At 39.7% G+C, this 15,160-nt stretch overlaps 1 protein-coding gene across 6 annotated transcripts in view; it reads left to right on the top strand.

The window, feature by feature from the left end:
* Nucleotides 1-15,160, top strand: part of ZNF573 (zinc finger protein 573) — a 63,297-nt gene that overhangs the window by 44,255 nt on the left and 3,882 nt on the right. For 5 of the 6 annotated variants that reach the window (XM_007996625.3, XM_007996626.3, XM_037991605.2 and 2 more), the window contains one exon: nucleotides 214-6,631. In XM_007996625.3, the coding sequence (XP_007994816.2) occupies nucleotides 214-1,916 (1,703 nt within the window). In that variant the 3' untranslated portion in view covers nucleotides 1,917-6,631. Of the gene's footprint in view, nucleotides 1-213; nucleotides 6,632-15,160 lie in introns of those variants that run through there. The other variant, XM_073016530.1, reaches the window with a different exon arrangement.

Consider the following 15,160-nt stretch of genomic DNA (forward strand, 5'->3'; position numbering starts at 1 on the left):
CCTAAATGTTACCTATGTCCTCAATTTTACTATCTTACTTAAACTTGTATACATCTCTGAACTCTTCTTGGCCTTTTTCAAATTTCATAACCGTATTTTTGAATTCTGTATGCCATTCACTTATTGTGAGGGTTGGTTTTTCTTTGTTTCATAAAGTTTCTTGTTCTCTGGTATAGAAATACAAATTTTTTTTGTTGTCCTCTTTTGTTTCAGATTTGGATTTACAGTGTGAGATAATCAGCTACATAGAAGTACCCACTTATGAAACAGGTATATCCTCTACACAACTTCAGAGCATATATAAGAGAGAGAAACTCTATGAATGTAAGAAATGTCAGAAGAAATTCAGTAGTGGTTATCAACTTATTCTACATCACAAGTTTCATATTATTGAGAGACCCTATGAATGCAAAGAGTGTGGGGAGAACTTTCGTAGTGGTTATCAACTTACTCTCCATCAAAGATTTCATACTGGTGAGAAACCCTATGAATGTACAGAATGTGGGAAGAACTTTAAAAGTGGTTATCAGCTGACTGTGCATCAGAGATTTCATACTGGTGAGAAGACCTATGAATGTAGGCAGTGTGGGAAGGCCTTTATATATGCCTCACACATTGCTCAGCATGAGAGAATTCACACTGGTGGGAAGCCTTATGAATGTCAGGAGTGTGGGAAAGCCTTTAGTCAAGGTGGACACCTTAGAATTCATCAGAGAGTTCATACTGGCGAAAAACCATATAAATGTAAGGAATGTGGGAAGACTTTTAGTAGGCGCTCAAATCTTGTTGAACATGGGCAGATTCATACTGATGAGAAGCCATACGTATGTGAGAAATGTGGAAAAGCCTTTAGAAGAGGTCACCAACTTACTGTACATCAGAGTGTTCACACTGGTAAAAAGCCATATGAGTGTAAAGAATGTGGGAAGGGCTATACGACTGCCTCCTACTTTGTTCTACATCAGAGAATTCATAAAGGTGGAAAACCCTATGAATGTAAGGAGTGTAAGAAAACCTTTACTTTGTATAGAAATCTTACTCGGCATCAGAATATTCATACTGGTGAGAAACTTTTTGAATGCAAGCAATGTGGGAAGACCTATACTACTGGTTCAAAACTCTTTCAACATCAGAAAACTCATACTGGTGAGAAACCCTATGAATGCAAGGAATGTGGAAAGACCTTTAGCTTATATGGCTACCTTAAACAACATCAGAAAATTCATACTGGCATGAAACATTTTGAATGTAAGGAGTGTAAGAAAACCTTTACTTTATATAGAAATCTGACTCGACATCAGAATATTCACACTGGTAAGAAACTTTTTGAATGCCAGGAATGTGGGAAGGCCTATAGTACTGGCTCAAACCTTATTCAACATCAGAAAATTCATACTGGTGAGAAACCCTATGAATGTAAGGAATGTGGAAAGACCTTTAGCTTGCATGGATATCTTAATCAACATCAGAAAATTCATACTGGTGTGAAACCCTATGAATGTAAGGTATGTAGAAAAACCTTTACTTTCTATAGAAATCTTACTCTACATCAAAGTATTCATACTGATGAGAAACCTTTTGAATGTAAGGAATGTGGGAAGACCTTTAGACGTACTTCACACCTTACTGCACATCAGAGCATTCATGCTGATAAAAAACCCTATGAATGTAGAGAATGTGGAAAGGCCTTTAAAATGTATGGCTACCTTACACAACATCAGAAAATTCATACTGGTGGAAAACCTTATGAATGTAAAGAATGTGGGAAGGCCTTCAGTCGTGCTTCAAACCTTGTTCAACATGAGAGAATTCATACTGGTGAGAAACCCTATGTGTGTAAGCAGTGTGGGAAAACCTTCAGATATGGTTCAGCCCTTAAAGCCCATCAGGGAATTCATAGGAGCACAAAAGTCTAAGACCATAAAGAGTACGAGCTCGCCATTCATCATCAGACAGTCCACACTGGTGAGAAATGATGGAATGTTAGTCTTACAGGTATGGCTTTAGCAATTGAGAGAGTTCAAAATGCAGTTCTTGCCACATTAGAAAGCATTCGATGTCGATATTTTAACGGAACATCTGACTGTTCAATGGTAAATTAAGAAGAAAAAAAAAAAACAGGAATCCCAGTTTCTTCATGCCTACAACATCCATGGCATGGATTTTTTTATATAAACTTATTAATTAAAAGGATGACCAATAGCCTTTCATACTAGATTTCAATGGCTGTATTACAAATTACTCCAAGCCTTAATGTCTTACCACAACAGTAAACATCACTCATAGGTTCTGACGGTCAGAAATTCGGAAGAGGCTTAACTGAGTGCTTTTGGATTGGTTTTTCCTTGAGCTTGTGGTCTTCTGAGGACTTGCTGGGGCTGAAGGATCTGTTTTCCAGGTGACTCGCTCACACTGGTGGGCTGGCTTAGAGAGTGAGAGTGCCAGGAGAAAGCTGTCCTCATCCACAGTGGGTTCAATTTACATGAGGAAATCCTAGCCTGACTGAGAGTAGTTGATGCTACAAATGAATGAGACTTTGGAGCTTTTTTTTTTTTTGGAGACAGGATCTTGCTGTGTCACCCAGGCTAGAGTGCAGAGGCATGATCATAGCTCACTGCACCTTTCAACTTCTGGGCTCAAGCAATTTGGGTGGCTTCTTGAGGATATTTTGCATGACGTAGAAATATAAGCAATTTGTATTCAGAGTGCCAGTCATGGTGTTTTAAAAATATGCCCTCAAATTCTTTGAAACTCTACCCTTCAAACTTGAAGTCTGGCCGGGCATGGTGACTCATGCCTGTAATTCCAGCACTCTGGGAGACCAAGGCAGGCGAATCACTTGAGGTTAGGAGTTTGAGACAAGCCTGGCTAACATGGTGAAACCCCATCTCTACTAAAAATAAAAAAATAAAAAACTAGCCAGGCGTGATGGCACATGCCTGTAGTCCCAGCCACTAGGGAGACTGAGGCAGGAGAATCGCTTGAACTTGGGAGGCAGAGGCTGCAGTGAGCTGAGATCGTGCCACTGCGCTCCAGCCTGGACAACAGAGTGAGACTCCATCTCAAAAACAAAAACAAAAAACAAAAAAACCAGAAGTCCAATTTGCCTCCCTTTGCATGTGAGGTGAACCTAGTCACTTGCTTCTAATGAACAGAATCTTCAGGATCGCCTTTCCCTAGTGCTCATGCTCACTTGTTCATTCACTCTCATGCAGATCTGGCCTCCTCTACCTTGGGCTTCTGCAGAGGCTGCTGACAGAACCTTTTATAGAAATTTCATTGAGTGGTGATTCTCATAATTGTCACATTAGATATTTCTGGGGCCTTAACCAAGGGTTTTTAATAGTCATACTCTATTCTTTGGAGAACAGATAACCTGCTGTGAAGTGCCCCCTCTGCTCCCTCTCTGAAATAATCACTGTGTTCATGTTGAGGCCAGGCTTCCCATGGGCTGCCCCCAGCCCCTTTTCTGAGCGTAACAGAAGTGTTCATGCTAGTCAATTCTTATGAAACCCAGACCCTTCAGCTGGGGAACTGTGAATCAGCCTCCCATCAGCCAGGCTTAAACTGTCTTCATAGCCCTGCATTTAGTTTCTCTATCAATCTTGCTTCATTCCTCTCCTTCAGAGTCATCCGTCTTGAACCATGACCTGAAGGCTTTTGCTGCCTTTCCTGGACCTCTTTTTCATTCATAGCCCCTTCCTTCCTTCTGATCTGATCTTGTTTTTTGCTTTTCAGAGGATCAGTGTGAACACATACCCTAAGGTTACCTATATACTATGTTTCCCTAACAGCGCTCTGGATTTTGTCTTTGTCCAGAGACCATTTCTGAAGTTTAGCATCATTTGCTTTCTGACGAGGTTGGGAGTTTCCAAAAGCAAGTCCTGGTTCACTTGTGTTTAACAAACTTTTTCTAGCTTATCTCACTTCTTGCACTTAAGCAACAAGAGCCAGGAGACACCCTCAACATTCTGCTTGGAAGTCTCCTAAGCTAAATTACCCACTTTTTTTTGTTGCTGTTGTTTGTTTGTTTTTGTTTCTTAAAGACATAATCTTGCTTTGTCACCCAAGTTGGAGTGCAGTGGTATGATCATAGCTCACTACAACCTTGAACTCCTGGGCTTGAGTGATCCGCCCGTCTCAGCCTTATCAGTAGCTAGGACTACAGGTGTATGCACAACTACACCTAGTACATTCTTTGTTTTTTTTTTTGTTTTTTTTTTTTGTTTTTTGGTAGAGATGAGGTCTCTCTATGTTGCCTGAGCTGGTCTCAAACTCTTGATCCTCCTACCTTGACCTCCCAAAGTGCTGGGATTACAGCGCGAGCCTGGCCCAGTTACACAGTTCTGTATGTATTATTTTATACTTTTCACAGTTACCACATGCAGCAATGTTGCTTTCTGCTGTTATATAACAAGAATCCCTTCCCCACAGTCTCTAGTAACATTTTTCAGTTTTCTTTAAGACCTCACTAGGAGCCTCTTCAAAAATATCCAGGTTTCTGCTAATAATATTTTCTAGGCCCTTCCAATATCCACCCAGTTTGTGGTCCCAGTGACCCTCTGACATTTATAGCTTTTTGTTTCAATAGCATCCCTTGTCTAGGTACCAGAATCTGTTATCTCATGCCACATTCCAGAGAACCTGAAGAATTACTGGCTTAAAATGCTAATAAATATGTATTTTTCTCACAGTTTTTGTGACTCAGAAATTTGGGAGTGGCGAAGCTGGGCAGTTCTTACTCCAAGTGTCTCAAGAGGTTGTGCTTATCTAAAGGCTTGACTATAGCTAGAAGATATGCTTTCAAATATGGCTTGGTTCTGTGGCTAAGTTTATACTGGCAAGTCGTTTCTTCTCCCATGGGGCCTTGTCCATAAGCTGCTTGAGTGTGCTTGTGACGTGACAATTGGCTTTTCTCAGATGTGATCCTTTTTATAATCTCCCTTTGGAAGTTAGTTCTGCCACATTCTATTTGTTACCAGCAAGTCACTAAGTCTGGCCTACATTCAGTAAGAGTGGAATTAAGTTTCACCTTTTTTTTTTTTTGGAGGCACGATCTTTCACTGTCGCCCAGTGGAGTGCATATGGCTCACTTCAGCCTCAACCTCCTGGGCTTCAGTGATCCTCCTGCTTCAGCTTTCCAAGTGGCTGTGCGCCAGGTGTGCGCCAGGTGTGCACCACCATGCCCAGCTAATTTTTAATTTTTTTGTAGAGATGGGGGTCTCACCAACTTGCCCAGGCTCGTCTCAAACTCTTGGGCTCAAGCAGTCCTCCCACAGTGTTCCCAAAGTGCTGAAATTATAGGCGTGAACCACCGTGCCCAGCCCACTTTCACCTTTTAAAGAGAGAAATGTCAAAACATTTGCAGACATATTTTTATTTTAAAATCACCACACCTGACACCACTCAATCATTGTTGAGGTCTCAAAAATTAGTACTAATAAACTAACTTGTTAATGTCACGTATGCAGTAGTGCTTTTAGCCACAGCTCATGCCTTACCTGTCATCACTGCCACATAACTCCCTGTGTGTCATTGGCCAAGATATTTATCATCTATGGGAATTATTTGCAAAGTATAATCAAGAGCCTACATGAAACCCAGGCATGGTGGTGCACACCTGTACTCTCAGCTACTCGGGAGACTGAGGCGGGAGGATCACTTGAGGCAAGAGTGTGAGGCTGCAGTGCTCAATGATGGTGCCTGTGAATAGCCACTGCACACCAGCCTGGCTTTTTTAGGCCCTGTCTAAAAAGAAAAAAAGGTACATAAGAGTCCTATTACATGGATGTGGCCCAAATTATACTTGTCAAAACCTGGGAAGACTGTTTAGCATATAGCCTCATGCTCAATAAATATGAGCTATTGGCCGGGTGCAGTGGCTTATGCCTGTAATCTCAGCACTTTGGGAGGCTGAGGTGGGTGGATCACATGTCAGGAGATTGAGATCATCCTGGCTAACATGGTAAAACCCCATGTCTACAAAAAATACAAAAAATTAGCTGGGTGTGGTGACACGCACCTGTAGTCCCAGCTACTCAGAAAGGCCAAGGCAGAAGAATCACTTGAACCTGGGAGGTGGAGGTTGCAGTGAGCTGAGATCGTGCCACTGCACTCCAGCCTAGGTGACAGAGCGAGACTCTGTCTCAAAATAAATAAATAAATAAATAAATAAATAAATAAATAAATATGAGCTATTATGGATATCGTCATTATTTGCATTGCTGATAATTAATTTTTATGAAAGATTCTAATAGCATAATTAATTTAGAACAGCTTCTTAAAGCCACTCATCTATTAAATTTTACATAATTTTGGAAATTAAAAATATGATTTTTGTGTGTCTGAAGATTTTGGCCAGGTGCAGTGGCTCACACCTCTAATCCCAGCACTTTAGGAGGCCAAAGCTGGCAGATCACCTGAGGTCAGGAGTTCAAGACCAGCCTGGGCAACATGGCAAAAACCCATCTCTACTAAAAATACAAAAATTAGCTGGGTGTAATGGCACACACCTGTAATCCCAGCTACTCGGAGGGCTGAGACATGAGAATCACTTGAACCCGGGAGGTGGAGGTTGCAGTGAGCCGAGATCACACCACTACACTTCAGCTTGAGTGACAGAGCAAGACTCCGTCTCAAAAAAAAAAAAAGAGAGAGAGAGATTTTGCATATCTTGTTTTGTTTTGCTTTTGCTTTTTTCATTTTTTGTGGAGATGGGGTCTCACTATGTTGCCTAGGCTGTTCTCAAGGCCTTAAGCAGTCCTCCTGCCTTGGCTTACCAAATTACTGGGATTATAGACATAAGCCACTGTGCCTGGCCAAGATTTTGATAATAGCCAACAATTCATATTCTCTGTTCACAATTTAAGATAAAGTAGGAATTAATAATGGACTATCAAGAAGTAAATTGTTCTCTTTGAGGTTTTCCCTAAATTTGAAATGTACATTTTAATTTAACATACAGAAAAATTGAAAGAATTTAGTAACCCATCATATATGTTTACATTCATATTATTTGCTTTATCTTATTTCAGCTCTTTTTATCTGCTTATGTATGGGTTATTTCTGTATCATTTGAGAGTAAGTTATAGATATCATGGCACTTTGCCTTTAAATATATGCAAATTTCCTGGATAACTGTGATACTATAATCATACCGGAAAAACATAATAATTTCTATAGTGTCTTCAAATATGTGCCCAAAGATTTTTTATAACTACTTATTTTCTGATCAGTATCCACTCTTGGTTAATTCATTGCATTTGGGATTTTTTTAAAATTTATTCTTTTTCTTTAGGATAATATCCCCACTTTTTCATGCTTTTGAATTTTTCTTTCTTTCTTTTTTTTTTTTTTTTTGAGACAGAGTCTCACTCTGTCATTAGGCTGGAGTGCAGTGGTGTGATCTCGGCTTAGTACAACCTCTGCCTCCTGGGTTCAAGCAATTCTGCCTCAGCCTCCCAAGTAGCTGGGACTACAGGCGCATGCCACCACACCCAGTTAATTTTTGTATTTTTAGTAGAGACGGAGTTTCACTATGTTGGCCAGGATGGTCTCGACCTCTTGACCTTGTGATCCGCCCGCCTTGGCCTCCCAAAGTGCTGGAATTACAGGCCTGAGCCACTGCGCCCAGCCTAAATTTTTCTTTTTTAAGTACCCAAAGAATGTCCCACATTCTTGATTTCTGCTTCACAGTTTGATTTAACTTATTGCTCTGTCCCTCGTGTTTCCTATAAATTGGAAGTTATGTCTAGAAAATTCATTAGGTTGAGATTAGGTTGAGATTTTTGTCAAGAACATCTCATGAATGATGCTGCAGACTTCTGAAAGCATATCAGTTTTTTACATGATTATTTATGCTACATTGTAAAGCTGCTTAAAGAGGCAACTGTCAGCTCTCCATTGAAAAACTCCATTTTGCGGCCGGGCGCGGTGGCTCAAGCCTGTAATCCCAGCACTTTGGGAGGCCGAGACGGGCGGATCACGAGGTCAGGAGATCGAGACCATCCTGGCTAACACGGTGAAACCCCATCTCTACTAAAAGATACAAAAACTAGCTGGGCGAGGTGGCGGGCGCCTGTAGTCCCAGCTACTTGGGAGGCTGAGGCAGGAGAATGGCGTGAACCCTGGAGGCGGAGCTTGCAGTGAGCTGAGATCCGGCCACTGCATTCCAGCCTGGGCGACAGAGCAAGACTCCGTCTCAAAAAAAAAAAAAAAAAAAAAAAAAAACTAGCCGGGCGAGGTGGCGGGCGCCTGTAGTCCCAGCTACTCAGGAGGCTGAGGCAGGAGAATGGCGTAAACCCCGGAGGCGGAGCTTGCAGTGAGCAGAGATCTGGCCACTGCATTCCAGCCTGGGCGACAGAGCGAGACTCCGTCTCAAAAAAAAAAAAAAAAAAGAAAAACTCCATTTTGCATTAGTAATTTGACGGGTGCTACATTGATCCATTAATTTGAAAATTTAATCCCTTTAATTCAGGAAACAAAGATTGAAACAAAAAGATGTTTTTGTATTCATCTCTCTGTATAGCACATATGAACTGCCTGTTAAAGGCTAGACTATAAATCTATGGATAGAAACAGTGTTAATATATGAGACCAGAAGCAAGGAAAACAAATATACCAATATTAAGAAAAAATTAATAAAACTAAATAAAGAGATTAATGATTAGGAAATACACTAGTTTTTATTCAAATCCTACCTCGTCCCGTTTTGTAGAACATGAGCTAAGTCTCTAGATATAATCAAGAAAAATTTTAAAAGAGAGATATGAAGAAAATGTTTTAAATTAAAAGTTAATTTTTGCCAGGCACAGTGGCTCACGCCTGTATTCCCAGCACTTTGGAAGATGGATCATTTGAGGTCAGGAGTTCAAGACCAGCCTGACCAACATGGTGAAACCTCATCTCTACTAAAAATAAAAAAATTAGCTGGGCATGGTGGCGTGCGCCTATAATCCTAGCTACCTGGGAGGCTGAGACGGGAGAATCGCATGAACCCGGGAGGCGGAGATTGCAGTGAGTCGAGATCATGCCACTGCACTCCAGCCTGGGCAATAGAGCAAGACCCAGTCTCAAAAAAAAAAAAGTTAATTTTTGGTGTTTGTACCAAAATATTTAGCAATCTCTAATGTATTTTGAGAAGGAATTATATTTGTAAAAGACTATAGTTTTTCATTTAAAAAAAGAATATAGTTTTTCAAACATGACATAGATCTTGTAGGAAATCAGAATTTTTAAAAGATGATTGAAAACAAGATGAGTTTCACTCATTAGGGTAAATGGAAAATTTCCAAGTACGATATCACCAAACTCTAAGATTCTTTTAAAATAATTGTGCAGTAGTCATTTTTCTGGCAGAGTCAATTGATTCTTCTGGTTCAATATATTCTAGACAAATGAAAGAAAAGGAATGTTGATCTGTGTTTATCTTTGTAATTTTCTAAGCTTTATATACAGTTTTGTAAATGGGATGAATTATGTGCACATGATACCATCAATTCTAAAAACTACCTTTTTAAAAACCTTTTGGAAATCAGGATTGCAGTTGATAACTACCTAAACTCACTTCCAGCCCTATAAAAATTACTTTTCCAAACTAAGGAGCATCACACATTATGCATTGTCAGCCAACAGTCTGTAGTGTAAGCATGATCATGCGTTGTGTCTGTAGTGTCAGCGTGATCATGTGTTGTGTCTGTAGTGTCAGCATGATCATTCACTGTGATCTGCATACTCATACCCTTTTTGTCCACAAAGGGAATAATTCACTATTAAATACTAACATCATTTGCCCTATTCTATTTTAAGTTTTGATAATGAAATAAAACACAATGCAGCAGAATGATTTTGCTGTAGGTTAGATGACCACTGTACTTGATAATTGAAAAATGGTTTGTGTTCTTAGACAAGCCAGTGAAGCACTCTCCTGCTCCTGGAACAAACAAAAGCCACATGATTAACCTCTCACAAGACTGGCGTGCGCTGGGTTGTAGAAAGTTTGTTTGCCTTTCCATAACCCAGTGTATCTAAGAATTACCTCAGAACTTCCATTTCTATTAATATTACCTACTAACACTAAAGTCTGAGTGTGGTGGCTTATGCCTGTAATCCCAGCACTTCAGGAGGCCGAGATGGTCGGATCACTTGAGGTCAGGAGTTCAAGACCAGCCTGGCCAACATGGTGAAACCCCATCTCTACTAAAAATACAAAAATTAGCCAGGTGTGGTGGTGCATGCCTGTAATCCCAGCTGCTCTGGAGCCTGAGGCAGGAGAATCACTTGAACTCGGAGGCGTAGGCTGCAGTGAGCCAAGATTGTGCCACTGCATTCCAGCCTGGGTGACAGAGTGAGACTCTGTTTCAAAAAAAAAACTGGGACATGAAACCGTAAGCTGAAATGCTGCCAACCAAAAGCTGAATGACCCTCAAACTGGAATTTCAGCATTCTGTCAGGTGATTAATCCTGGGAGAATGTAATCAGCTCACATGATTATAGGCAAGTAACCACCTTTTTCTGTACTCATACTACGGTTACTTTTGTACAAAATGAAAAACCTAAATGTGGCTTTTGTTTTGTTTTTTGGTTTTGTTTTTTTTTTTTTTTTTTTGAGACAGAGTTTCGCTCTTGTTGCCCAGGCTGGAGTGCAATGGTCCGATCTTGACTCATCACAACCTCTGCCTCCCAGGTTCAAGCAATTCTCCTGCCTCAGCCTCCCGAGTAGCTGGGATTACAGGCGTGCATCACCATGCCTGGCCAATTTTTTTTTGTATTTTTAGTAGAGACGGGGTTTCTTCATGTTGGTCAGGCTGGTCTCAAACTCCCAACCTCAGGTGATCTGCCTGCCTCGGCCTCCCAAAGTGTTGGAATTACAGGCGTGAGCCACCATGCCCGGCCTAAATGTTTTTAAACTCTCATCCTGAGCAGTATTTAGGTTATAGATAAGTTTTTAAAACTCTACTTAGAATATTGTTTCAGAGGAGTCTGTAAATAACAAAATTCTATAATTGCAGTCATAGCTGATGTATATACTTGGATCTTTTCCAAATGCTCTTCTACTCTTGTAATTTCTAGTCTGGTCAGCTGGAAGTAAAAGTATCCAGTAACTCCACTTGTCCACCTAAAAATATATTTATTTTTTTAACTAACCCATTAAGTATTTTTTATATGTATTTATTGGCCAATCATGTTATTTACTGTGACTTTCCTGTTTGTTTCTTTTGCTCATTTTCTCAACCTGCTGATTTATGAATACACACACATACTCTAGATCTTGATTCTTTCATTATTTTATATATAATATCCTTCTCCTGGAGAGTAACTTTTTAAAGTGCATTCATGATTTTTCTGATAGTTTTCCCGCATACTATATTATATTTGGACATTGCCATTATCAGTCTAACCATAAACTGGTAATCTGTTCATATTTTTAATAGTACGTGAGATTTCTATGTGTTCAGTCAGATTATCTATGAATGGAAATGAATTTTCTTTTAAAATCATTATTATTTCTTTACTTTCATTAAAACAAATATGATTAGCCAAGTATTGGGGTAATAGCCAGTGTCTTAGTTGTTTAACCAGTTTAATGGAAATCAGTACAATGTTTTACCATTCAACTAATATTTACTTTGTTGTATGCAAGTATGCTCTATAATTAGAGCTAACTTCTTATTTTTTTTTTCAAATCCCATCACTTCTTTTGCTTTGTTCATATATCATTCTCCTCTGCTATTTTAATGTTATAATTCATACTGATTTCTTGTTTTAAACCATTTCTGAAATATAATATGCTTAGCTGTGGTATATTATTATTTTGATAAGCTGCTTATCTTATGAATATTTTGTTCGGGATTTTTGTACAAATATTCAAAATTGATATTATTAGCATTCATATATTAATATTCAAAATTAAGAATATTTTAAAACTTTTGTTATTGCCATTATTTGTTTATTAAAGGTTAGATAAAATTTGGCTTTAAACCCATATGGTCCTGTTTTTCTTTATTTTGTTTTCCTTCTTACAGTTTTAATATTGGATTGTTAAACACTTTTCCAAAATCACCTGATACTCTATTTGAATTTTGCTTTATATGAAAGCTACAGATTAACCGAGCTGAGTACCTGCCCCAGCCACAGTGCCTTTGAGCACTGCACATCATGGTATTACCACTGGGTTCCACATAAAAGAAGCATCCCCACATGAACCCTTCAATGAAAATCAAGCATTATGTGTTCTTGGCAATACGATGCTGGGAGCTCAGAACTCTTTAGCAAGAATGTAAGATGTGGACCAGGCACGGTGGCTCACGCCTGTAATCCCAGCATTTTGGGAGGCCAAGGCAGGCAGATCACCTAAGGTCAGGAGTTTGAGAGCAGACTGGCCAACATGGAGAAACCCCATCTCTACTAATAAAAAAAAATACAAAATTAGTGGGGCGTGGTGGCGCATGCCTGTAATCCCGGCTACTCGAGAGGCTGAGGCAGGAGAATCTCTTGAGGCTGCAGTTGCAGTGAGCCAAGATCAGGCCATTGCACTCCAGCCTGGGCAACAAGAACAAAACTTCATCTCAAAAAAAAAAAAAAAAAGAATATAAAATGCATTGCTGCTTAGACATGTTTGGATACTTACCAGCAGCCGTCATGAGAATGATAGATTCTTTAATGTGTGAAAAGTTGTAATGCAGGGTGAGTAAATATCCACTAATAGTTTTATTTTATTGCCTCATGTTAAAGTTATAATTTGTCACGTAATTAGCATTGATTGCATTAAATATTAAGCAGTTGACATTCCTCTAGATCTGCACTGTCAGATAGATACACTAGCCACCAGCTACATGTGGCCATTTTAAATTAATTTAAATTTAATAAGACATAAAATTGAGTTCACACCAGTAGGACTAGTCACAATTAAGTGTTCAATAGCCTTGTGTATTGGACTTTACAGATACAGTAGTCCCCCCTTTATCTAATGTTTCCTTGTTGTTAATCTCTTGCTGTGCCTAATTTATAAATTAAACTTTATCATAAGTACATATGTATAGTAAAAAAATAGGATGGTTTGGTGTCATCCTTGGTTTCAGGCTTCCCCTGGGGGTCTTGGAACATAACCCCTGCAAATAAGAGGGAGACTGCTATATACAATATTTTCATTATTGGAAAACTTTCTGTTGGATAGGAATATTCTGAATACTTACATTCTATTCACATAAAAAATAATCATGGATTTAACAAATGTTGCCAAGCACTTAATTATCATTTGCAAAATTAATTGAACAATTTTAGGTATATATTAAAAAATGTAAGCTGGGTGTGGTGGCTCACGCCTTTAATTCCAGCACTTTGGGAGGCTGAAGAGGGAGTCAGGAGTTCAAGAACAGCCCTGGCAACATAGTGAGACCCTGTGTCTACAAAAAAAATTTTTTTTTTAATTAGTCAGGCGTGCTGGTGCCTGCCTGTAGTCCCAGCTACTCTGGAGGTCAAGGCAGGAGGATTGCTTGATCCTAGGAGTTTGAGGTTGCAGTGAGCTATGATGGCACCACTGCGCTCCATCCTGGGCAATACAGTGAGGCCCTGTCTCTAAAAAAGAAAAATCATTAATTTTTATCAGATACTTGAGAGCATCTTAAATATTTTAAAGTGGAAACAATATGCAAAAAAGTTGTAATATTCATTTATATGTTATTCTTACTTTTTTTTTTTTTTTTTTTTTTGAGATGGAGTCTCACTCTGTCGCCCAGGCTGGAGTGCAGTGGCACGATCTTGGCTCACTGCAACCTCTACCTCCTGGGTTCAAGCATTTCTCTGCCTCAGCCTCCCAAGTACCTGGGATTACAGGCGCCCACCACCACACCTGGCTAATTTTTTGTATTTTTAGTAGAGACAGGGTTTCACTATCTTGGTCAGGCTGGTCTTGAACTCCTGACCTTGTGATCCACCCGCCTTGGCCTCCCAAAGTGCTGGGGTTACAGGCGTGAGCCACTGCGCCCGGCTGTTCTTACTATTTTTTTGCACTTGTGTTCTTAGTCCTTCCCATTTTTCTCTCTACAGTTAATTGTAATTGAGCAATTTTTAGATACTCCTCTAGTTTCCATGGTCTTCACTGAAACACATGCATGTAAAGATATAATCACAAAAAGTGAAAGCTTTACCATGTGGATTATCAACCACATATTTCTTGATCAGGGCCTTGGTCTTGGTGAGCTTATGGAAGAGGTCATTAGGTGTTTTTCTTTTAGCTTTTTCTTCTTAAATAAGCATTATTGAGATAAAGCAAGATATAATTTTAGGCTGAACACAGTGGCTCACTCCTATAATCCCCACATTTTGGGAAGCCAAGGTGGGAGGATTCTTTGAGCCCAGGAGTTTGAGAGCAGCCTGGGCAACAAAGCAAGACTCATCTCTACAAAAAGTAAAAAAAAAATTCACTAGGTATGGTGGCATGCACCTGTAGTCCCAGTTACTCGAGAGGCTGAGGCAAGAGGATCGCTTGAGCCAGGAGTTGGAGGCTGCAGCGAGGGCACCGCTGCACGTTAGCCTGGACTACAAAGCAAGACCCTATCTCAAAAAAAAAAAAAAATTAAAGTTTTGCTTACTTTTAAGACATAATAACGGGTAGGATGTACCCTCCCATCTCAATAATTTTTAAAAATATATAGAATGATAGTTTTCAGACACTGAACAACAAGCAGACCATGATCCCCAATTGCAGAAACCACCAAGGTGAACTCTATTATTTCTCCCAACTTAACATCTGGAGTATTTTCAGTCCATTGCTCAGGGAGAGTTAACAGAAGCGGAGCCTGTTGTTCTTCCTGAATTGAGACACAAACTTGGGAGTTTGTGGAAGCCAGGATATGTGGAACAAAGTACTAGACAGGAACAACCTCCACGAAGAGATCTCTGGAGAGCTGCCAGGGAGTTCCCTTGAATCTTCAGCTGAAAGTACTGACCAGTTAGCTCATATGTGAAAACACCTGAAGCTGTGGAAAAACCCACTTGAAATGAATAGAGGGAATAATCCTCATAGCTCAAACAAGTCCAGGAATAGCAGGTGTTACCAATAGCCAAAGTGGAAAAACCCTCATAATTCACAAGACCTTGGGTACTCAGATGGGTACTGTCTTAACAGAGAGGAAAAACTAGCTTTGGACTAATTAGTCTT

This window comes from Chlorocebus sabaeus, chromosome 6, assembly GCF_047675955.1.
Source record: "Chlorocebus sabaeus isolate Y175 chromosome 6, mChlSab1.0.hap1, whole genome shotgun sequence".
NCBI lineage: Eukaryota > Metazoa > Chordata > Mammalia > Primates > Cercopithecidae > Chlorocebus > Chlorocebus sabaeus.